The sequence below is a fragment of the Mytilus californianus genome, unplaced genomic scaffold (assembly GCF_021869535.1).
Source record: "Mytilus californianus isolate M0D057914Y unplaced genomic scaffold, xbMytCali1.0.p SCAF_9, whole genome shotgun sequence".
NCBI classification, from domain to species: domain Eukaryota; kingdom Metazoa; phylum Mollusca; class Bivalvia; order Mytilida; family Mytilidae; genus Mytilus; species Mytilus californianus.
Window position 1 is genome coordinate 62,276,581 of NW_026262745.1, and position 12,552 is coordinate 62,289,132.

General features: G+C 32.1%; 1 protein-coding gene and 1 long non-coding RNA gene across 2 annotated transcripts; both read right to left on the reverse strand.

Moving 5' to 3' along the window:
• Window positions 1-436: 436 nt before the first annotated feature.
• Window positions 437-6,507, reverse strand: LOC127714527 (hepatitis A virus cellular receptor 1-like). The gene is made up of 3 exons (XM_052220614.1): window positions 5,697-6,507; window positions 2,726-2,855; window positions 437-1,742 (listed from the first exon to the last, which is right to left on the reverse strand). Exons 1-3 carry the CDS (start codon window positions 6,157-6,159, stop codon window positions 1,631-1,633), a joined length of 705 nt encoding a protein of 234 aa, XP_052076574.1. The 5' UTR covers window positions 6,160-6,507; the 3' UTR covers window positions 437-1,630.
• Window positions 6,508-7,105: 598 nt separating this feature from the next.
• LOC127714536 (uncharacterized) lies at window positions 7,106-10,960 on the reverse strand. Its single transcript, XR_007987774.1, has 3 exons — window positions 10,842-10,960; window positions 9,138-9,275; window positions 7,106-7,165 (listed from the first exon to the last, which is right to left on the reverse strand). It is a non-coding gene; the product is annotated as an uncharacterized LOC127714536 (long non-coding RNA).
• Window positions 10,961-12,552: the final 1,592 nt, after the last annotated feature.

Here is a 12,552-nt window from a genome sequence, read left to right on the forward strand (position 1 = left end):
ACTCAGTCCAAACAATTGAAAGAATATCATTAACGGAATTAATTTTAATGCACCAGATGCGTTTTTCGACAATGGATGTCCTTTCAATGATGTTTTACTCAAAAATCAATATTAAAAAATAAAAAACCTTCTACGTTTAAAGATTAGCTGTTGCAAGTATCAAGTTTTACACTGTGACATGTATAATAGTTGTGAAGTATATGCTTTCAAGGTTAATCCTAATATGTTTTAATGAGTTTAAATTGACAGGGTTGTACACACGTTGAATGGCTACTACAACCCTGGAGTCTAGACTCTTGACAACAATTATAATTCCCAATATGAAATAAAATAAACATAACTCTTCTTACATGAAACATTTATTGTCTCGCAAGCAACAGCAATCTTAAGTACACCTTTACAGAGAAGATGCGAAGTATTGTAATACCCTTCGAGTTCATGGTCAAAGTAAGTTCGCAGAAACAGATAACTCCATGGTATTTAGTATGTAGGTGGATCAAGTACCAATTAACATGATCCAAACCTCATGGTCGATAAATGTTTGGTTAAGATTAAAGTCTGTTCAAATGTTCGTCAAGTTTATATATCAAATACTTTGTTGCCTAAAATCATGTAATTTGTGTGAAATTAGCATCTTAAGAAGTCGGAAAGCATCCAACCATATAAATAGGTTGCTTTGTCTTTCCTTTCGTGTTTCGCTGGACCTGGTTAAGTTTTATGTCCAAGTTTATTTTGTCAAATTCTATGTAACCTAGTTTCATGTGACTTAATATGAAAGTGAATCTTGCAGAGTTCGACAATATCCAATCCTAAATTAAACACGTCAACCTACATTTCATATAATATATAGAAATAATATTAAAACATGAATTACAGCAAAAAATACATCACTGTACATAATAATATAATGAATACAGGTGGGAAAACATTAAAAAACCGTCGTTATTTTGATATTTAAGTGTCTAGTTCATAGTCACGAAGCGGTAAACAATGTCACAATGTTTAGGACTATAGCACACAGATAGAGGTCAAATGTGGGTAGTTGATCATTTATTGTTTCTGAATTAAGCACCTCTTTTAATGGAACAAATTCACTAAATGCAAACCTAATTTTTCCTTGACCAACTTTTATCCTAATGGTTGTAAAGGTGGCATTCATGATCTTCAAACACATTTTATCTTTTCTATACTCTGTCTTAAATCAATTTTTTTTTCAGCCCGAATATTTGGTGCGTGCACCAATAAGGTACTTGTATGTTTGTGATGTATGTTAAACCAGTTTGGGCTGCTAGATCCCAATCATTTTTACATTAACCTATTTTGTCTGTTTAGGTTCACTCGTTCCTTTGGATGATAAAGTTTAATTTTGTCAGTTTTTATGGACTTCCCTTTATTAAATTTACCTTGGAGTTTTTTGATTTACATTTTAACTTTATTATATAAATCCATTCATACTACCCTTGACCATGTTGACATGTTTGACAAAGACTTCATTAAGAAAATGTTGCCGTTTTGAATATAATTGTCTTTTTTCAAATCTAAAGCAACGTTTACAAATGAAAAGTGAACACATTTTCAGATTATTCGTATTGTAAATATAGTAACAAATTTAGCTAATTCATGATTTATCTTAATGATTGTCCCAATGCTGAATTGCAATCTTCTGAAATCCGAATTGTTTGCCTTTATATATATAGCATGTTTCCGCGGTAAAGTCATATGATTCTTGTTCTTTATTGTTTCTGAAAAGGAAAATTGTATAGATAAAGGCTACATCAAATCAATATGAAGTAGAAAAATCAAGGTAACAAACAAAACCTGAGGAAATCGAATGCTATGAATGTGTATTAAGTAGATAAAACCGAAACTGAAAGAAAATAAGAGATACCATATGTAGAAAATAGGAATTAGTTTGCTTTAAGGTTACATAACTACATGCATAACCGACAGATGATTAAATGGTGACGTGTATGCTGTTGTAGGAATACGTTTTCACAAAGTTTGAATATATTTAAAGGCGTGAGCAAACAATGGGTCAAGGAACTACCAAATTATCACTTCTAGTAAATTGTCTGACATTAATTGTGCGATTAAATTATCCTTTAAACGTTCAGAGAGTTGACTTAGAAAATCAATTGGAGATATTTAGCGCATAATAACCTTGGAAAGCTATTGATAGTATATTGTGTTCACAACCAGGATGTGAAAAATCATACATGTAGCTATCTTCTTCTTTTATTTGTAGGTGAGTTGATGTCTCATTGACGTACGCCAAAAAAATCACTTTTACGTATATCAGCAAACTAGCTGTGTCGTTAATTTCAGTCATGAAATCCTATCAAAAGTAATCAAAAAGTCCACATATTTCTGAAAAAAGTTCAATACCTCACAAAAAAATTAAATCTTAATGCTGATAAACAAACATGACAAACAGATATCACCAATTAGCAAATATAAACCTACATAACAAGTATGTGATAAACTAAGGCGAAAGTGAATTTAGTTTACTGTTTTCTCGTAAATCGATTAGGTAGAGACAAATCAAGGCAACAAATAAAATCTGAGTAAATCACTCCAACCCAAAAAAGGAGCGAAATCGAGTGTTTTAACAGAGTGAGGGTCTCCTTGTATACATGCATAACCTCAAAGTTTTCAAAAGGGAGCCATGAGCTATTGCAGATACTCGATAATCTATCAGATATAAATGTTAAAGATAAACACTCACGTCATTTGTTCTGTATTATTCATCGAACGTCCTTTGAGATACACAAAAGCAATTATAACAATCAAACAACCAAAACATGCAGATACTGCTAATATTATAGGTCCACTGTATTGCTTTATGTTTTCTGTATCTGAGAGAGAGAGAAAAAGAATAAAATAACAATTCGTTTGCTTTAAGTGATTGATCATTAGCGTTTTGTCTTACACATTTGAATCTTCAGTAACACTACCAAATGAGAGACGAAAGTGATATTCAAACTCGTGTGTCTAGAACAAACTGGCAATGACATTGCAAACAACGAAACGACCAAAAGGCAGATACAAGTATACAAAACACAATATCGAAAATAAAAGACTGAGAAACCTGAATCCCATCAAAACCCTGGGATGATCTGAAGTGCTCCAGAAATATAAGCAAGTCCTGTTTCACATGTGGCACCCGTCGTATTGGATGAGAACCAGATGGAGTTTTGGTTATGAAAATTGTAACATATTTGTCGTCATCTGTAAATCTGTGAAACAGATAACGTTCAAAACACTCGTGCAGGCGTCCGTAAAATTTGCAAAGGGATGATTTCAACTTCACTACTTTGAATTTTGATTTAACAGCTTCCTTATAAGCAGCATCCCTTTATCAAGGAAATCATGAAAGGAAAATCAAGCTCTGTAATATCGCTTCAACTTGGGGATAAGCACTCCAAATGATGGACCTGTTGAATGTTGCTGGATAAAAACAGAAAGTTCACAATTGTGAAACTGGAATCACCTCTTTTGTCGTTAATTTTTGTTATAGACCAAACTCATTGTTAATTTAAAGATGCAAGTCAAGCTATAAAACAGACAAATTTGTATGTGTTGTATCTTTCATATCAAGTTTGATTGGATAGATGTGCTCGACATAATTACATATAAAAATAAGGAGATATGGTATGATTGCCAATGAGACAACTATCCACTAAAGTTCAAATGAAGTGGATGCAAGCAAATATAGCCAATATGGCCTTCACCAATGAGGAAATCCCATACCGTATGGTCAGCTATAAGAAGCCCTGACATAAAAAATATGAAAAAATTTGATTGAGGAAACTAACGGCCTAATTTATAACAAAACAGTTTACGAAAAACAAATATGACAAACATGAACCAACGACAACCACTGAACTACAGGCTCTTGACTTAGGACAGGCACATAAAGAATGTGGCGAGGTAAAACATGTTTGTGAGCCCTCAACCATCACCCTAACCTGGGACAGTGGTGTAACAGTACAACAAAGGAACAAACTATAAAAATCAGTTGAAAAATGCTTAACTCATCAGATGGATACAAATAGAAATACATCTAACAAAACCACAAAGTAGACGTGAACGGGTATTTATACATTCCAAAAACAAAAAAGACATTGAGTACAGCTCTGAGAGTACTCGCAGTTACTGACAGCTAGTTCAAAGCCAATAAAAACTACTGTGGATTCATTTATTTTCGTGGATTCAGAAAAACTTGCATTTTCGTGGATATTTGATTTCGTGGTTTTGCTAAAGTCTGCATACATTCTAATAGAAAATTTGTAATTGGTTGTACATTAGATTCGTGGTTCCCGGGTAACCACGAAATCCACGAAAATTGGTATTCAACGAATAATAATGAATCCACAGTTATAAAAAAAATCATGTATCTAAGGCTAAAATATCAATCAGTACACATCCAACATCCAACGGAATTAGTGTAAAGACATGACAGTATATCTCCTATAGAGCGGAAGTTAAAAGAGAATGCTAACTTCGTTCATTCTTCTGAGGAAGCTCCAGTATGAAGTCAGTCTCATATAAATAAAGAAACAAGTCAACAAGAAGAGGAGCACGGTTAGTTTCCTTTGAAATGCCAATTGTTTGCTGAAAAATGATTTCTTCCAAACGTTACAAATATGATGTCACTCAAGACATCAATCATCTTGATAATGATGTGTTAGGTTGAATCAGTGATTTTGTACGATTAATCCTTCCCTAAAATAAGATAATGGTATTCACGTTGGCCATTCTTTTGGCAAAAAAAAAAACAAGACCAATTATTTCATGTTTTCTATTAGTTTGTCCTCTATCAAACTATTTTTAGTCTTAAACTGTCGTGTAAACTGAACATTGTCTGAAAAGTCTGAATCTTAAAAAGTTAAGTCTTGTTAAGATTTGTAAGTTATTTTTCAGATATGTGTTTGTTGTAAATTTAATACTGTTAATACATTTGGCTTGAAGTAAATACAGAATTGTTCCAGTCGTTATGTTCTAATTCGTTGTTTAGCACTAGTAAATAACAATGACTGGCCAGTCTGAACAAAGACTGAACCAAGACGAATTGTCTGAACTGTTCCATTTTTTCATAACAGATAAGTCTGCAAGTGGACTTAAAGACTAAACATAATTTACTGTTTTATTTACAAACGTTAAAAGCTGTCCTGATCAAAATTTCATTTCAAAATATGTTTAAACGTTTCGTTAAATGAAATTGATTAAACGTCAATATAAGATTATACATTGCAATCAACCGTATGTACAAAAGTTAATGAAAAAAGTCCTGGTGTCTTGGACTTTAAAAAAGTTCTTCCATGCTGACATGACATTTATATTTTCAGCTGAATTTCATTGAACAGGTTTATCATTTTAAGATGACACATTATTAGGATAGAATGGCCAGGTCTTTATCAAATTTGAAATATAAACAAGAAAAGTGGTATCTTATTTTCACGAGTTCGTTATTTTTTAAAGTTTTTTTTATAGTTGCAACATGTATGTTTGAAGATTGGAAAGATCAACTGTATATGAAACATATTTTGCAAATCAAAGTTCAATTATCTTTTAAATCTTATTTTATTTTGACACAATGTTGTATTGTAGCCGGATGAACAATGCATCAATTTACATAATAATTTATAATTTCCAGATATTATTTTAATATATAAGGGAGATATTTAGAAATTTACCTGTCGAATGAATTTCCAATGTTGTTAAGTCTTTCACATCTGTAGTTGTAACTTTCAACTCCGTAGTGGTTTCCGTATCTTTAGAAGTGGATGGAATTGTTGTTTGTAGTGTTGTTTCCAAATCAGTAGCAGTAGAAAGGACGGCTGTTGTTTGTGTTGTCTCCTTTGATGTTATTTCTATCGCGGTGTCCATTTCAGTAGACGTAGATGGCAGTATTGTTTCGTGTGTTGTTGTCGTTGATACCATTTCTGTCGTAGTTTCGATTTTAGTAGAAGAAGGTGGAAGCGTAGTTTTCTGTGTTGATGTCATTTCTGTCGAAGTTTCAATGTCAGCAGAAGTGAATGGACGCTCGGTTGTCTGTGTCGATGTCATTTCTATCGTAGTGTCCATTTCAGTAGAAGTGGATGGTACCGTTGTTTTCTGTGTTGTCTGTAATGAAATTACGTCTGTCGTGGTATCCATTTCAGTAGAAAGGGATTGTAACGTGGTCCTCTGTGTTGACTCAGTTGTGGCTTCGGAAATGTAGAAAAATAAATATTCGCTGTACAAGTTCTTATATAAACCGGATAAATGATATGCTCATTGTTGAAGGTTATATATGCTTCAATGATGTGCTTGTTTTTCCTGATTTTTTTTTTAGATTTGCTTTCAGTACAACCAACTTACAACTGTCTTTTTCAGTTGATATGAACAACCTTCAGGTAATGGGTGAAATTTTGTAATTCGGTTATGTGTTCAAGAAGTTCACAATAACCGAATTCTCTTGGAGAATTATTTTTTAACAAATTAACCACAACCGTGGTTCGTGAAATACATCCCTTTTTTTATGAATTTTGTTTCATAATTTTCTAATTCGATCTTTCCTATATCTGATATGTGATGCAGAAACTGGTTCAATTTTTAAAGAATGCACCAAATTTAATTTGTTAATTTAAAACACTTTGCTACTGGAAAGCATTTATATGATATTATTATCGAAAGCGTATCTAGTAAAAACAACTGTTTTTAAGTCAAGCTCCTTTAAATATATTTGATAGTATAAGATTATAGTACAAAATACTGATTATAACCATTCAATTTTACAAGTAGTAATATATTTTGTGGCACAAGGTTATATATTACACAAAATTATAATGATGTAAGTATAGTTACTTTTCTCTGAAAGTCCTGTTCCAATGAATGAAGCTCTAACATCTTCATAATAACTATCACGAAGTAGAAGTTAATTTCCGAGTATACTGACTGAATTCTATTTCCAAAAATTATATTACATAATACTTGTACATTATATTGTTTCATGGCTTGAGACAAACAATTTAAAACGGTAACTTTCAGGACGCTTGAGGTAAAATTAAAGCTTTTCAATGAATAAAGGGATTTCCAAATACAATGTACAACATACCAACGCCACATGAACCATCACAGGGTTCACACAAGAAAGCATCATTTGGCAAAGCGTCATTGGTGCCTGACGTAAAAGAAAAAAAAGCACAAAACAATTATAACTGGAGCTAAGGTAAATAAAGGAGTGTGAAGTTTACAAAGTCTTGAATGACAGGTAGAAGTCTTTGCATAAACAATCGAATTTACTACAAAAGAGGGACGAAAAAATCGAATTTACTACAAAATGACATAACGGGTTATTCTTTAACAGTTTTGGTTCTTATACATACTGGGCATTCAAATATTTGGATTTAAGCGTTCAAGATGAAAGTAAATCCAGAAAAGCTCATCGGATGCATGAAATTTATAGCGTGTTGTTTTCATTTTTTACTAGTATGTAAAACTGACAGCCACCATTGTTTTTCGTTTATTGCATTTGTGATAAATAAGGACGTTGGTCTTTTCTTTTTAATTGCTATTTGTTTTGTGATGCCAAGCTCTTTAAAGGCTAACTAAACTTTATAGATTTTTCTCATTGTTGAAGGCTGTTCTGTCATCTATAGTCATTTAAACTTTTCACCTTTGGTCAATGTCTGATAAATATCTCATTTCTTTGTTTATTCACTATTCTTACATATGGTTTCTTAATATTGCGGATATTCTTTCAGTTTCTAACATTCTTTGTAACAGAACAAAAGTTACCTACCGAACGTGAACTACCGAATTAGACTGATCACAGGCTTTGTTCTAACATAAGCAACACGACATGTGTCACATAAGAAGCAGGATCTGCTTACCCTTCCGGACCACCTGAGATCACCCCTAGTTTTTGGTGGGGTTCGTGTTGCTCAGTCTTTTGTTTTCTATGTTGTGTTTTGTGTACTGTTGTTTGACTGTTTAACTTATGAGTTACAATGTCCCTTTAGTATTCTTCGCCTCTCTTTTAAAGGAGTAATATATATATATATATATATTACTGAAGTTCTTGAGTGAAGTTTGATGAATTGTTTTGTATCGATAAATACGAATACAGCATTCAAGGCGACTAGCTAAAAGTCCATTTCTTTACAAGTACAAGAATCAACAGCTATTTAATCTGGAGTAGTCTTTCTGCATAATCGCATAATCAAACAAAAATAATTAAAAAAAGGACAATACTAAAGACCACAATAACCAACAACAACCGATCACTTGTAAGCCAATTTTAATCTTCAACGGTAGTTTTGATCTTGACAGCTCTTAAAAGTCTGAACAATAAAATTGTCAGTCATGTGTAGTCTTTCAGTTACTTTTCATACTTATCACCAGCGGTAAATTCAATACAGTTTAGAAAAATCACTTGCAGTCAATTAAGATCTTCTAAATCTTTATTGAGACAGTCCTGTAGTTAACCTTTTCACACCAACAATATACTGAATTGTATGAAAAGCTACTTACCAGTACCAAATTAACTGCAAGCGATTGCCTGAACAGTACTGAATTAACCGCACTGGAGAAGTCTGAAAATTTACTTAAAGAACAAACATGACTGAAAAATGAATTGTTAATATTTTTAAGATGATGATGAGGTCTACAATGACCGTTTAAGATTAAAATCTATATACTAGTCGTTTAATAAAAGCTACAGTAGTATACATCTGTTCAATAGTCATAAATCGATTAAGCGAAAACAAATCCGAGTTACAAACTAAAACCTTCAAGAAAATAAACGAACAAAGAAAAAAACCCAACTGCTAAACAAGATAAAATGACCTGACTTTGCATTCACATGTATAAGCAATATGCGGGGTTGAGCCAATTTCTGACTATCACATTTCATTGTTAATTGTACAGTAAATTAGGGGTCAAACCCGGATTCTTTATCTGTAAAATATTTCACATCGTAATAAATGTCTTTAGTTAATGTCAAGTTGATGTGAACACAACTTCATGGTAAACTATCTTAACCATACGAGATGGACTAACGGACGTCCGCATATTCCTGGAACACAACACCTTTGCTATTATAGGCGGGTACAATGACTTGACCAATCAAGTAATATTAGGATATGTATTACCTTGTCTTCTTAATGTGCGAATGTTCGGTGAGTCAGTATATTGACAGAATGTACTACACACTGGATCATTATCATTTGGTGGGTTTCCATCTGCTGACGCGAACACTCTCTCGTGCGGATTTACGTCGTCGAAAATATCTTTTAAAGACAAAATTATAAAATATAATATACACATATACAAGTGTACATTTTCAATTTCGAAACATTCTAAAAAGTGTAATATGTAAGTTTTTGTCATATATTATAATGTATCTTCGTTTAATATTTTTTTCTGAATAAAATAAATTGTGTTTTTGATACACAATGCTATGACTAAATGATTATTACAGACTAATTTAATTCAAATGCAAAACCAAGAAATTGCGATCATTTGATGGTGTTTGTGTTGCCTAATCTTGAATTGTATGTGAATTTTATTGTTATTAATATTTTTCTTTTCGTTGTGTTTCTTTATAGCTATGTTGTTGTGCGTTTGATTTATGATTATTGAATGCACACTTGGTATCTGTTTCTCCTTTTTAAAGTTCAGTGTTGGTATTTTCCGCCATGCAATCAAAATTAGTAAACTCTATGTATTCTATCTTTCTTTGAATACATTTAACAAATTGTGTATACAAAGTGGAAAAAATGTCTCACCATTAAATGTTTAACTGTTTTCGTTTTCGTTCCATAGGGTGATTTTCTAATTGATAGACTATTGTTTGCCGAATGTCCAGTGTCAAATGATAAATGCGTATTTAGGATTAATGTTTAATAATGTATGCGCAAATATGTTTTCAATATAATCTAAAAGAATTTAAATATCATTTTCATGTTAATTCAATTCATATGAATATAACATTTTACCTATCATGAGTCTGTCGACAATTGTTATACTATATCAAATAATTGGCTGACATATTGAAATAGCCGGGTCGCGTATTTAGATAACAAAAACACAAATAAGAAAATTCTAAACATGGAAAACAGTTTTACAATAAAATAAAATAAAAACAATAACAACATAAATAATAATGTTTGTTTCCGCTTTTTGTATTCTTATAGCCAAAAAGACATTTCAAACATCGGTTCTTATCACATATACATGTAAATTATGTAGGCAATCTTTATAAAATAAATAACCTTAACGACGGCTATCAAAATTGGTGCAATACATGTCTTCAAACATTTGATGTATCAGCAGTGATGCTCAATGTCAACATATTTGAAAATCCAAAACCTAATTCAAAGTTGAAAAGGTGAAAAAACCAGACAGGGCATAAATTTTAGACAAATACGGCCAAGCAATCAGAGCTTTGCATACACAATTCAACTTAATTTAATGATTCCAAAATTTTATAACATCAATTTTCAATCAAGCAATATACGTATGTTCATGCTTGTACTGAAGCTCTAGCTACTGGACTTGTTATACCTTTGGGGACTAATAGTCCACCAGAAGAGGTATAAAGTTAACGCACACAATTTATGCACAAATAATTTATTGCACTTGAACTTGTGTAAAAGTTATTTGTCCACATGTTCAATTCATTATTGCTGTCGATACGCATTGTGTGCATATATATGTGTGTACCCGTGTGCCAATACATAGTTGTAGTCAGGACTTGTGTGCCCCATAACATAGCATTTAAACTCTGACCATTTTAAATCTTAATGTCTCTTGTATGCCGAAATTGTTTCACTATTATTTATCAAACTGCTTACCTGACAAAAGGTAAAAGTAATATAAATCGGCGGTTACTTTTGTTAATTTCATACAAAGATATAGCCAACGGGATCCCGAAAAAGGTCCATTTGTAAAGCTGTTGTCACTTCTGAAACACACCATACAAAAAGAATACTTGTAGTAATTGCATTCAAGATGAGTTATATGAAATGAGTTTTTGGTGATTATAATATTAAGGAGATTATTCAACCAGTGCATGCGTATGTACAAAACTAATTCCTTTGTACTTGTGGTTTTACCTATATCATTTCGAATTCCATTACGTATAATCGACACAACACTTAAATTCGGTGATTAAAACTTTTTCTACTTTATGACTTTCATGTTTTTAGACCGATGTTCAACCTTCTTAATAATCAATTCAGAATCAAATATATTGAGCAAATATGATTATATTAAATAGTAACATGATAAACTAATGCAGATTGAACACTGTTCACCACAGTTTGAATGACGTGAATATAAGAACTCTATCACAGCCTTGATTGTTTTTTTTTTATTTTTTCATTCGTCCCCATTCGTTAATTAAACTTGTTCCTTACAGTTGTTAAATAATTAGGTCTTTCCACTTTTCCGTGGAAAGACCTATTGGTTTTGTTCTGATTATTATTTTTTTTCTTCCGCCTTATTTTTTTACTTCGCTGTTTTTTGTTTCGCAAGATGTCGCTTAGACATATGGTATATTATATCGAACAGTTAATACGCTTTTGAAACTGACACCCCGTAACCGAATACTTTCCCTTGTAAGAGTTATCTCCCTGAACACTATTTTTCTTGTTATTACTTATACGTCGCAACCGCATAAGAAACCTACTAATTCATTTTACCAAATTGCTCGTTATATCCTCAGGATGATTTGATTAATTTTGACCGAAGCTATCCGGAGACTCCATATGAGAGTTATTTCTCCTTATATATTTGATATAAGTGATGTGCATTTGTAACTGAAAAACCATAACTTATAGAGACCTGATGTCTTTTGATTTGAGGTCCTCGGTCCAAAAAAAAAGAAAATAACAGAATTGTTAGTCGTAACACGTAAATTTTAGTTGAAAGGGTACGTAGACATTTAATGAGAGTTTTCGCCCCTTTTATGTCTAATATTAGCTGTATAGTAATATAACTCATTAACAATATATAGTAGAGACCTAGAGTGTTTTGATTTGAGGCCCTTGTTTCATGACCTTGACATTGGGTCAAGGTCAAAGTTTGATTTGACGTTCTAGATTTGGACCTTTGCTTTAACTTTTAATCCATGCCTGATAAAGCTATGGTACTTTGTGCATTAAGTTGCAAGCCATATGACCTTGAAAAAATCAACCGGAAATGACCTTTTATAAACCGGAAGTAGCTATTTCTTGTCCATATTTAAAATAAAAGTACATAGAACCATATATTTTTGGAATCAGTGTCAAGTAAACTATCATATGATACCGGAAGTGACCTTTTTCAAACCGGAAGTAAATTATCTCCCTTATTTAAAAAAAAATGTATAGAAACCATATATTTTTAAATTCAGCGTATAATGAGCTATTATTTGGCGCTGAAAATTACATTTCTAACCGAGTTTTCATATTTTTCACATCAAAATACATCGTTTCGGGTGGAAAGACCTTCAATTGTTATCTGAACAATTGGTTTTTAATTTATTTTGTTTTTGTTTGAGAATCGGTTTGTATTATCGTCTTT

Excerpts from the sequence above, each read along its gene's own strand:
- LOC127714527 (XM_052220614.1), bottom strand. The coding sequence starts at position 6,159 with ATGGATACCACGACAGACGTAATTTCATTACAGACAACACAGAAAACA. Across the intron at positions 2,856-5,696 it reads ATTGGAAATTCATTCGACAG|ATACAGAAAACATAAAGCAA; the intron begins GTAAATTTCTAA and ends TCTCTCTCTCAG. Across the intron at positions 1,743-2,725 it reads AATAATACAGAACAAATGAC|AAACAATAAAGAACAAGAAT; the intron begins GTGAGTGTTTAT and ends TTTCCTTTTCAG.